Below are 13,119 nucleotides of genomic sequence, written 5' to 3' on the forward strand. Positions count from 1 at the left end.
GTCTCCGCCCACACATTTCCTCCTCCCGATCTGCAGCAAAACCGCAGATTAAACCTGCAGTTTTACCTGAATTAATGGTAGTCAATGGGTGCAGAAACGCTGCAGATCCACAAAAAGAATGGACATGCTGCGGAAAATAAAAAGCTGCAAATCCACGTGGATTTTTCCGCAACATGTGCACAACAATTCTCAATTTCCCATTAACATTGGTAGTGCACTACAAAAACGCTGCGGAAATGCATCAAAATCCGCAACGTGTGCACATAGCCTAACAAGGCAACGATGGTCCAGAAGCAAGAGATCAGATTAATAAGAGCCACACAATGATAAGTTCTGGCTGATTAGGCGCCATTACATTACTGGTCACATATTTGCTAACAATCAAAATGAGAACCTAAAAATATACAATTATAGGAAAATGTACCAAAACTGGTGGAAGTGTAGGAAGAAATTGTAACCTAAATGACATCACGTACATGGGAAGCCCGAAGTGCATTTGGTCAGAGAACACGTGTGGTGTGAACGAGATTGCTTTAATTTATGTACATGACACCACTTACAACCTGCGCTTCTTTTAAGACTCGGGCTGTCATCCGTAGATGTTTATACACTTGACGGATTAGAAATGCAGGCCCACAAACTATTTTTACTTCAATATTGATGTTTTCCTTTCAGAGGACGTGTGCTAAAATGAGATTTGGTGCAACTGAAGCCTGGGGATTTAAGGTGCAACTGGGGAAAAAAAAACAAAAAAAAAAAAACACTACGCAGACAACCCAAGTAAACAGGGCTTTTTTTTTTACTTTTATTTCCACTTTCGTTGGATTACCAAATAAACGAGCTTACATAAAAAGCAATCCAATTCAAAAAGCCAAATGCTTGGAAACTGTTAAATGCAAAACAACTCCGAAAGTCACGCGTAGATGGCTAGTAGGCAAACAGTAGCCACTGCAATAACTAGGCTGCGTCAGGCTTAATACTTTCATGCCCAGTTTTCAACTGATAAACGGTGTATGGTGTCTGCATTGTTCTGTGGATAAGGAGAATCCTTTGTGGAGGTGAAAGAAATAGGAAAAAAAAAAATAAAAAAAATAAAAAATTGAAGGGCAGATTAGTATTATCCTGTCTCCTCTTGAGGCAATTCAACCAAAGTTATGCAGTGCTAGCCGAAACATGTCATTTGTACAGACCCAGGTGTCCTGCACGTTCTTAAGTAGAAACATTTGATGGAATCCAATAACCTGGTCATCGTCTGCCTAAAAAAAAATAATGACAGAATTAGCTGGGAAATATACGATCACACTACACAGTCACATCAGTACATCAAAAGTATAGAAACATTTATATAACAAAAAAATTGCACAAACCTAAGGACGCTATTTTTTATCACGTTACCTGCAAGTAGAGCTGAGCAAATCCACGAACAAACTTACTAAGCAAATATTGTCCATCTTTCAGGGTACAGATACAGTGGATCCGGATGCCTGGTGACTGCTTCTACACCTCTCACTACCTCTACAGGTTACTGCTCTGATGTGTTATTACACATTTATACTCTGAGTGCGTGAAATAGTGCAGAGGCTGCTGTGATCACAAGACCTTTGTAGCAGCAAGTCGCTTCAATAGACACACACACCTTGGAATACCCCGATGACCAACAAAGGTAAGCAAATTTACCAACAATATCTGCCCTCCCCAACAGTCTCTGCCAGCCCAGGAGCAATGACGTCACGACCACCAGTGACCTAACTGATGGGTGGGTAGTAATCCATGGCTGGAACCCAAATGCTGCCAAGAGGTATAAAGTGGCAGCGGGGGTCTAAGTGCCAGCATCAGGCAGGTTCACAACCCTATTAACGTGCAGTTTAACCCAATATTTGCTTGTTAGTAGCGTTTCTTTTTCAAGTGACAGGTTCCCATTATGATTCCTAAGGTCTTTAAGCAGTTTACTAATATTAGAAAGAACTCTGGTACAAGATACATGCGAACAAAGAAATCATTCTTATCTCATACATGTGGATAAAGCTACATTGTGAACCCCTCAGCTGAACAGATGCCTACAAAATATACTCAGAATAGGACATCAAGCAGACTTAAGATTTCAGGCTAGTAACACTCAGATTTCATTGTACTTGTAAAAAATAAAAAATGTAGGCTTTCCCACCATAAGCACTGAAAATGTACATTTTCTTGTGCGTCTCTCCATTTCTGGATCGCCTGTGTGAAGAAACCAGATTGTATCTTAATTTCCCAGACAACCATGTGTTTTTGCAAACCAAAAGAACTGGCTTTTTATCTGTATATTGGCTTGTGAATTTAAGTGTTTATGTCTGGTGGGTCAAGAAGACAGACTTGCCAACTGATATACTATCTAAAGGTACCTTCACACGAAGCGACGCTGCAGCGATAGCGACAACGATGCCGATCGCTGCAGCGTCGCTGTTTGATCGCTGGGGAGCTGTCACACAGACCGCTCTCCAGCGACCAACGATGCCGAGGTCCCCGGGTAACCAGGGTAAACATCGGGTTGCTAAGCGCAGGGCTGCGCTTAGTAACCCGATGTTTACCCTGGTTACCAGCGTAAAAGTAAAAAAACAAACACTACATACTCACCTGCACGTCCCCCGGCGTCTGCTTCCTGACACTGACTGAGCTCCGGCCCTAACAGCACAGCGGTGACGTCACCGCTGTGCTTTCACTTTCACTTTAGGGCCGGCGCTCAGTAAGTGTCAGGAAGCAGACGCTGGGGGACGCGCAGGTGAGTATGTACTGTTTGTTTTTTTTACTTTTACGCTGGTAACCAGGGTAAACATCGGGTTACTAAGCGCGGCCCTGCGCTTGGTAACCCGATGTTTACCCTGGTTACCAGTGTAAAATATCGCTGGTATCGTTGCTTTTGCTTTCAAACACAACGATACACGGCGATCGGACGACCAAATAAAGTTCTGGACTTTATTCAGCGACCAGCGACATCACAGCAGGATCCTGATCGCTGCTGCGTGTCAAACTAAACGATATCGCTAGCGAGGACGCTGCAACGTCATGGATCGCTAGCGATATCGTTACAAAGTCGTTTCGTGTGAAGGTACCTTTACATACTGTGTAAAGGCCCCGTCTCACTAAGCGATTTACCAACGATCACGACCAGCGATATGACCTGGCCGTGATCGTTGGTAAGTCGCTGTGTGGTCGCTGGGGAGCTGTCACACAGACCGCTCTCCCCAGCGACCAACGATCAGGGGAACGACTTCGGCATCGTTGAAACTGTCTTCAACGATGCCGAAGTCCCCCTGCAGCACCCGGGTAACCAGGGTAAACATCGGGTTACTAAGCGCAGGGCCGCGCTTAGTAACCCGATGTTTACCCTGGTTACCAAAAAAAACAAACACTACATACTCGCCTTTCGGTGTCCAGGTCCCTTGCCGTCTGCTTCCTGCTCTGACTGAGCCGCCGTACAGTGAGAGCAGAGCGCAGCGGTGACGTCACTGCTGCGCTCTCACTTCTCACTGTACGGCCGGGAGTCAGTGAGAGCAGGAAGCAGACGGCAAGGGACACCGAAAGGCGAGTATGTACTGTTTGTTTTTTTTGGTAACCAGGGTAAACATCGGGTTACTAAGCGCGGCCCTGCGCTTAGTAACCCGATGTTTACCCTGGTTACCAGTGAAGACATCGCTGGATCGGTGTCACACACACCGATTCAGCGATGTCAGCGGGGCCTCAACGACCAAAAAAAGGTCCAGGCCATTCTGACACGACCAGCGATCTCGCAGCAGGGGCCTGATCGCTGGTACGTGTCACACATAGCGAGATCGCTATGGAGGTCGCTGTTGCGTCACAAAACTTGTGACTCAGCAGCGATCTCGCTAGCGATCTCGCTATGTGAGACGGGGCCTTAAGTCTGTAATAGTGACTGTACATAGAGTGTGTTAAGCTTTGTTTATGGATGTGTGCTGATATGCTAATAGTGCTACATTGATCCCATCACCATTGTTTACCTTATCTTGATGTTGGACTGAAGGACCCTGGGTAATTCTAAAAATAGCTTACATGCCTTGGGTATAAAAAGCCTCAGAGATCACATTCTGGGAGACTGAAATAACACAGAGCTATCAGCCAGACATTCTGCAAACCACCCAACAGACAAGAGAAAGGACTGCGGCCAATTCATCATGGCACCATCACGAGGGACACCGATCTATGATTCTATAGGAAACAACCCAGGGGTTTTCGGCTCCGTTTGGAAGGACACAGATCTGATCCAGTGACCATCTCTGAACCATGGATCTGTTTGGAGAAAGCCAGGGTTGGGACCCGCTGGTCGCCTGGTTCCATGGAGATGGTCAGATAAGCCAGGTGGTGACTCTCGTGTCAACTGGCTTTGGACCTTGTATGGACTCTATGGACAGTTCTTGGTCATCTCCCTATGCTTGTCGTTACCCCTTCTCTGTGCGTTCATCCACAGATGGAGTAGTGACCCTGGGAGCTCTGACATAACATCTACCATTGTCTCGACGAGTCAGCGGAAGGGTGAGGCCCTGTGGTGTCCACCATCTTGGGGTGGTTGGTGGGAGTGTTCTGTTTGCTATTGTGTGCTGTGGTTCAATAAAGTATTGCCACACTTTACCTTAACCCCTTCATGACCCAGCCTATTTTGGCCTTAATGACCTGGCCGTTTTTTGCAATTCTGACCAGTGTCCCTTTATGAGGTAATAACTCAGGAACGCTTCAACGGATCCTAGCGATTCTGAGACTGTTTTTTCGGGACATATTGGGCTTCATGTTAGTGGTAAATTTAGGTCGATAATTTCTGAGTTTGTGAAAAAAACAGAAATTTGGCGAAAATTTTGAAAATTTCGCAATTTTCACATTTTGAATTTTTATTCTGTTAAACCAGAGAGTTATGTGACACAAAATAGTTAATAAATAACATTTCCCACATGTCTACTTTACATCAGCACAATTTTGGAAACAACATTTTTTTTTCTAGGAAGTTATAAGGGTTAAAATTTGACCAGTGATTTCTCATTTTTACAACAAAATTTACAAAACCATTTTTCTTTAGGGACCACCTCACATTTGAAGTCATTTTGAGGGTTCTATATGGCTGAAAATACCCAAAAGTGACACCATTCTAAAAACTGCACCCCTCAAGGTGCTCAAAACCACATTTAAGAAGTTTATTAACCCTTCAGGTGTTTCACAGCAGCAGAAGCAACATGGAAGGAAAAAATGAACATTTAACTTTTTAGTCACAAAAATGATCTTTTAGCAACAATTTTTTTATTTTCCCAAGGGTAAAAGGAGAAACTGGACCACAAACGTTGTTGTCCAATTTGTCCTGAGTACGCTGATACCTCATATGTGGGGGTAAACCACTGTTTGGGCGCACGGCAGGGCTCGGATGGGAAGGAGCGCCATTTGACTTTTTGAATGAAAAATTATCTCCATCGCTAGCAGACACCATGTCACGTTTGGAGAGCCCCTGTGTGCCTAAACATTGGAGCTACCTCACAAGTGACCCCATTTTGGAAACTAGACCCCCCAAGGAACTTATCTAGAAGCACAGTGAGCACTTTAAACCCTCAGGTGCTTCACAAATTGATCCGTAAAAATGAAAAAGTACTTTTTTTTCCACACAAAATTTCTTTTAGCCTCAGTTTTTTCATTTTCACATGGGCAACAGGATAAAATGGATCCTAAAATTTGTTGGGCAATTTCTCCTGAGTACGCCGATACCTCATATGTGGGGGTAAACCACTGTTTGGGTGCACGGCAAGGCTCGGAAGGGGAGGCGCGCCATTTGACTTTTTGAATGGAAAATTAGCTCCAATCGTTAGTGGACACCATGTCGCGTTTGGAGAGCCCGTGTGCCTAAACATTGGAGCTCCCCTACAAGTGACCCCATTTTGGAAACTAGACCCCCCCCAAGGAACTTCTCTAGATGCATAGTGAGCACTTAAAACCCCCAGGTGCTTCACAGAAGTTTATAACGCAGAGCCGCGAAAATAAAAAATAATTTTTCTTTCCTCAAAAATGATTTTTAGCCCGGAATTTTTTATTTTCCCAAGGGTAATAGGAGAAATTGGACCGCAAATGTTGTTGTCCAGTTTGTCCTGAGTACGATGATACCCCATACGTGGGGGTAAACCACTGTTTGGGCGCACGGCAGGGCTCGGAAGGGAAGGCACGTCATTTGGCTTTTTGAATGGAAAATTAGCTCCAATCAGCGGACACCATGTCGCGTTTGGAGAGCCCCTGTGTGCCTAAACATTGGAGCTCCCCCACAAGTGACCCCATTTTGGAAACTAGACCTCCCAAGGAACTAATCTAGATGTGTGGTGAGCACTTTGAACCCCCAAGTGCTTCACAGAAGTTTATAACGCAGAGCCATGAAAATAAAAAATAATTTTTCTTTTCTCAAAAATGATTTTTTAGCCCACAATTTTTTATTTTCCCAAGGGTAACAGGAGAAATTAGACCCCAAAAGTTGTTGTTCAGTTTCTCCTGAGTACAATGATACCCCATATGTGGGGGTAAACCACTGTTTTGGCACACGTCGGGGTTCGGAAGGGAAGTAGTGACGTTTTGAAATGCAGACTTTGATGGAATGCTCTGCGGGCGTCAGGTTGCGTTTGCAGAGCCCCTGATGTGCCTAAACAGTAGGAACTCCCCACCAGTGACCCCTTTTTGGAGACTAGACCCCCCAAGGAACTTATCTAGATGTGTGGTGAGCACGTTCAACTCCCAAGTGCTTCACAGAAGTTTACAACACAGAGCCGTGAAAATAAAAAATCATTTTTCTTTCCTCAAAAAAGATGTTTTAGCAATCAATTTTTTATTTTCACAAGGGTAACAGGAGAAATTGGACCCCAATATTTGTTGCCCAGTTTGTTGTGAGTATGCTGGTACCCCATATGTGGGGGTTAACCACTGTTTGGGCGCACGTCGGGGCTTGGAAGGGAGGGAGCACCATTTGACTTTTTGAACGCAAGATTGGCTGGAATCAATGGTGGCGCCATGTTGCGTTTGGAGACCTCTGATGTGCCTAAACAGTGGAAACCCCTCAATTCTAACTTCAACACTAACCCCAACACACCCCTAACCCTAATCCCAACTGTAGCCATAACCCTAATCACAACCCTAACCCCAACACACCCCTAACCACAACCCTAACCCCAACACACCCGTAACCCTAATCCCAACCCTAACCCTAATCCTAACCCTAATCCCAACCCTAACCCTAACCACAACTGTAACCCCAACACACCCCTAACCCTATCCGTAACCCTAACCACAAGCCTAATCTTAACCCTATTTCCAACCCTAGCCCTAATTCCAACCCTAACTAATTCCAACCCTAACCCTAAGGCTATGTGCCCACGTTACGGATTCGTGTGAGATTTTTCCGCACGAATTTTGAAAAATCTGCAGGTAAAAGGCACTGCGTTTTACCTGCGGATTTACAGTGTTTTTTTGTGCGGATTTCACCTGCGGATTCCTATTGAGGAACAGGTGTAAAACGCTGCGGAATCCGCACAAAGAATTGACATGCTGCGGAAAATACAACGCAGCGTTTCCGCACGGAATTTTCCGCACCATGGGCACAGAGGATTTGGTTTTCCCGGTCCCTGCAGATCAGGTGAAATTGGAGTTAACCCTTTCACCCGTTCTGCAGGGACGCGATCATTCCATGACGCCACATAGGCGTCACAGGTCGGATTGGCACCGACTTTCATGACGTCTACGTGGCGTCAAAGGTCGGGAAGGGGTTAACCCTGTGTTGTCTGTGTAGTGTATTGCCCACTGGGAGATAGAGCGGGCGTTCAGTGGTATGAGCCGTGGTCCATGCAGTCTTGCTAAAGACAGCCGGGCCAGCGGACCAGAGCACCCACTGACCCAGTTTCTCCACAGCGTGCCTCTCAGATTTCCTCCACAACTAATACAGTTCACCTAACTTCAGCAGTGATAGAGCAATGACAGAGCTACTGCCCCTTCCTCACCCATCCCGCGATACAGATTCAGCCTGTTTCCCTGCCACCTGCTTGTGATAGGATTCTTCCTGTCAGTAGGCAAGATGAAGCTTCATCTTATAGGAATGCACTGGAACCTCTGCACATGCCACTTTTACACAGTCAGTCGTTGTGAGTCAGCAAAGGTTCACCGCCAATGATTTTATGGTATCATCTATATTTTTTGCTCTCTTCTATTAAGGATAATTTATAGCTTTTGCTGCATAGGGTGGGATATAGAGAGGAAAAAGAGGGTGGGGCAGTGTCACAACTACCACGAAGGACACAATTGGTGACTATGCTTGACTTAAGTATACATGACAGCTGCTAACAATGAAGGGATGCAATAAATGACAGAATATTGCTCGAGAAAACATTATATGGGAAAAAAACAAAACAATTTGAATTGATAGCAAAAGTTATTAAGGACTGGCTAACGGGATATAGTGGTTTTCAAACAAATGACAGCAGCATTAATTGAAAGGGTACGCCATGTCAGCCTTGTGTAGGAAACACCAGGGTAGCTAATTAAAGGGACTGTCAGCACAGACTTTGAGTAGCTATCAAGTCCCACCGCATGGTGCTTCACAGTGAGGCGAATCATTTCAATACAGTGGCATGTAAAAGTTTGGACACCCCGGTCAAAATTACTGTTTTTGTTAACAGTTTAGCAAGTTGAAGTTGAAATAAGCTATAAAAAGCCTAAAGTTAAAGATGACAATTTCTTTGTAGCTTAGGGAAAATATACTTTTTTTAACATTTTAAAAATTACAAAAAAGGAAAATGGGTTGATGCAAAAGTTTGGGCACCCTTGGAGATGTGTGTGCTCAGATAACTATGACAAAGGTTTTAGACCTTAGCCCTTTAGAGTTATGGCTTGTTCACTATCATCATTAGGAAAGGCCAGATGATGCAAATTTTCCAGCTTTATAAAATCCCAGCCTCCTCTAACCTTGTGCCAAAAAACAGTAGCCATGGGTTCTTCTAAGCAGCTGCATAGCACTCTGAAAATAAAAATGGTGGAGGCCCACAAAGCAGAAGGCTATAAGAAGATAGCAAAGCGTTTTCAAGTTGCCCTTTGCTCCGTTCAAAATGTAATTAAGAAACTGAGGAACAGTGGAGGTCAAGAAATTCTGGAAGAACAAGCAAAATTTCAGTGACAGCTGCTTGTAAAGCTAGCTAGAGAGGCAAATCAGAACCCCCACTTGACTTTAAAAGACCTTCAGAAAGATTTAGCAGATTCCAGATTTACCAGAGTTGTGGTACATTGTTCTACTGTTCAGAGACACCTGTACAAATATGGCCTTCATGGGAAAGTCATCAAAAGAAAACCTCTCCTGCATCCTCACCATAATATTCAGAATCAGAAGTATGCAAAAGAATATCTAAACAAGCCTGATGCATTTTGGTAACAAGTCCTGTTGACCGATGAGGTTAAAATAGAATTCTTTGGCCACAATGATCAAAGGTATGTGTGGAGAAAAAAAGGGCAACAAATTCTTGATGCCAACATAACACCATCTGTAAAAAGCCGAAAGTGATAAGAGGATGGCTTCTACAAACGGATAATGATCCTAAACACATCAAAATCCACAATAGATGACCTCAAAAGACACAAGCTGAAGGTTTTATAATGATCACATCAGGGGACTATGAGGGCCATCATTGAAAATTTGTGGCTAGACCTCAAAATAGCAGTGTTTGTAAGGGTATGTGTCCATGTTCAGGAAACGCTGAGTTTTTGACGCAGAGTTGAGCAGCATGCATAAAAAACGCAGCGTCCAGATGTTACAGCATAGTGGAGGGGATTTCATGAAATCCTGTCTCCACTATGCAGTAAAAGACGCATGCGGCACACCCGAGAAAACTCACATGCGGCGCGTCTTTTAAGAACGCAGCATGTTCTTACATTGCAGAAAAAACTCAAGGACAACGCAGGTGACCTGCCAGTGACCTCAGGTGCAGATTTGGTCAGGATTTTACCTGCATAAAATCCTGACCAAATCCTGAACATGGACACATACCCTAAGGGTATGTTTCCACGGTCAGTAAACGCTGCTTGTTTGACGCTGCAGCGTCAAACAAGCAGCGTCCAGATGTTCCAGCATAGTGGAGGGGATTTTATGAAATCCCGTCTCCACTATGCGTGGAAACCCGCACGCGGCGGCCCTGCGACTCCGGACATGCTGCGCGTCTTTTCAGAACGCAGCATGCCCGTACACCTTGCGGGGACGCAGCGTCCCCGCAAGGCATATCACAGGGCCCTATGGCGAGGGGTGCGATGATCCCGGATGTGTACTGTACACATCCGGCACCATCGCGTCCCATTAAGGGGGCGGGGCTTATCGCCGAGCGGCTTCGCCGCTGCGCCGATACCGGCCCCCAGACGGACCGTGGAGACATACCCTAAGACGACCCAGGAATCTCACAGAAATGGAAGAATTTTCCAAGGAAGATTGAATGAAAATCCCTCAAACAAACTGAAAGTCTCTTGGCTGGCTACAAAAAGCATTTATAAGCTGTGATACTTGCAAAGGGGCAGTTATTAGGTACTATTTATTTATTGTGGGTTTGGTCTACTTTGCCCCATCAGGAATATATTTTTTGTGTAATAAAGATCTATGTCTTATTATTTTAATATTAATTAATAAATTGGATATTTTAATCTTTACATTCGTTCTCTTTGTTTGATCGGCTGGTTAATTTCAGTCCTGACCTTCTGGGCTAGTATAGTGACTTGAAGTGCCAATAGTAGTTGTTCATCCTATTACAGTTCTTTGTGTAACTAGGTACTAACCTTCGTTTTGGCCTTTTTTCCCCTTTTGTAGTTTTTAAGATGTAAAAGTTTAAAAAAAACACACGTGTATATATTTTGCCTAAAATACAAAGGAAATGTGTCATCTTTAACTTTACGCCTTTTAGAGATAATTTCATCTTCAACTTGCTTAACTGTTCACAAAAACAGTAATTTTGACCAGGGATGCCCAAACTTTTCCATGCCTCTTTACACCTTCCCACCCGAGTGCTTTACAACTATTAATACTACAACCAATTCCAACTCCTCTCAGCTGATGACCACTTCAACGTTCAGATCAACTTTAACGCTGACCTGTGGTAATAAATCCACACAGAGGAGCTCAGAAAAAAAAGATTTACAAACTTTCCCCAGAATAAGCTCACTGATGGATTCCTACTTAAATCATTCAAAGCCAAACAGTGCAAAATGCTTAATGAAAACCAATTCCAAAAACCAAGTTTATAGGCCAAAATACATGCATAAGAAAAAAAGCCACTGACTGTGTCAATATCCTTAAAGAACTTTCATAAAGACCATTACATCGGTGCATCTTGTGAAGTAGTGGCTCCATCATTATCCATCCCCATAAGGAGTGTCCATGCTCTGCTCATATGGTGGGTATCCGATGGTCACAGCTCTAACATTCAGGACATGCGTACTACAATCCTCAGCATGCGTCACACTTGGGCCATTAGGTTAAAAAAAAAAAAAATGAGTATACTATGCAGTGTGTTTCTTTGCAGGATGCCCTTGGATGGAACAGTACGGCAGACAGACACACTATATACACCAACCCGATAGGGACATTCGAAGACGGCATCAGGAGTTTCTCTGCACATATGCAAAATTGCACTTGCAAAGCAGTATATACTTAAGACTAAAAGAAAAAGACTTGCTTCTTTTTCAGAGCAAAGCACAAGTCTGCATGTGTGAAACCAACTTTGATGAGGTTCACCTTAAAAAAAATGAAAATATATGATATTAATATACATGCTTACGTGCTTGAAAAAAAACAAAACTTAGATACATATATATATATATACGTACATGTAATATATATATATATATATATATATATATATATATATATATTTTACACGTACGTACGTACGTACGTACGTACGTACGTATGTATATATATGTATGTATCTAAGTTTTTTTTTTTTTTTCAAGCACGTAAGCATGTATATTAATATTATATGTATATATATATTTTTTTTTATGACGGCTTTCCTCCCCCATTGACATTCTCTAAAGCAGTTCATCAGGTCGTCTCTTGGAATGGCTACCGATGAACAGGCAGTCTCGTCAAGAGTTCATTTGTGGAATCACTGGCCTCCAGATAGTGTCTTCGACCATCAGGTGCGATTAGCAGAGGCAGTGTTTCTACACAGCTCCGTACAGTGCAGAGCCCTATCCAACAACGGTTCTAAGCCAGAATATGGTAAGACCTACTCAACTAAGGAAAGAGAAACAGTCCAGCCTCACCGAGACATGAAGATCGATCATTATGCAAAATTGGTAGAGCCTTGAAGGTATCCTCAAGTGCAGTAATGAAAAAGATCAGTCACTATGATGAATCTGGCTTTTATTGGGACTGAAAATAAAAAAAAAAAAGACTAACCTCTGGTACAGAGGATAAGCTCGGAGTTACAAGCCTTAAGTAGTAAGCACATTCTAACACCTGTCCAGAAGAGACTCCATCAATTTGACCATAAAAGATGGCTTCTTGCAAAGAACACACTCCTAAAAGGCCACAACCCAGAAGAGACAAGTTTGGGTCAAGCAATACAATGACTGGAGAGTAGATGCATGGAAATATGTACTGTGGTCTCATTCACGATTTGAGATATTTGGTAGCAGCTGCAATGTCTTTGTGAGATACAGAGGTAAGTAGATGGTTTTTACGTGTGGAGCCCACTATGAAGCATGGAGGGGGAGGTGATTCATTCCAAATTCAATTTGAACTTACCCAACATGGCTACCACAGCGTTCTGCAACGACACACCAACCTATCCATCCTATTTGTGCTTAGCGAGACCGTAATTTATGTTGAAACCATACAGTGACCTAATCCAGGCTGTGTGACCAAGAAGGAGAAGGATGGAGGCTGCGTAAGATGTCATGGCCTCCACAATCACCCGACCTTAACCTAGGCGAGAGGCTTGGGATGAACTGAACAGCAGAGTGGAGGTAAAATAGCAGACAAGGCTCGGCAACTATGTGAACGGCTTCAAAACTATTGGAAGCCATTCCAGGTGACGCCGAATAAACTGCTTGAGAGAATGACAATGGGGTGTAAAGCTGTAAGAT

At 43.6% G+C, this 13,119-nt stretch overlaps 1 protein-coding gene across 2 annotated transcripts in view; it reads right to left on the minus strand.

Moving 5' to 3' along the window:
- Nucleotides 1–781: 781 nt before the first annotated feature.
- Nucleotides 782–13,119, minus strand: part of NUTF2 (nuclear transport factor 2) — a 48,323-nt gene continuing 35,985 nt past the window's right edge. For both annotated transcript variants that reach the window (XM_077288264.1, XM_077288263.1), the window contains one exon: nt 782–1,256. In XM_077288264.1, coding sequence (XP_077144379.1) covers nt 1,143–1,256 — 114 coding nt within the window. In that variant the 3' untranslated portion in view covers nt 782–1,142. The remainder of the gene's footprint in view (nt 1,257–13,119) is intronic.

Source organism: Ranitomeya variabilis, chromosome 2, assembly GCF_051348905.1.
Source record: "Ranitomeya variabilis isolate aRanVar5 chromosome 2, aRanVar5.hap1, whole genome shotgun sequence".
Lineage (NCBI taxonomy): Eukaryota > Metazoa > Chordata > Amphibia > Anura > Dendrobatidae > Ranitomeya > Ranitomeya variabilis.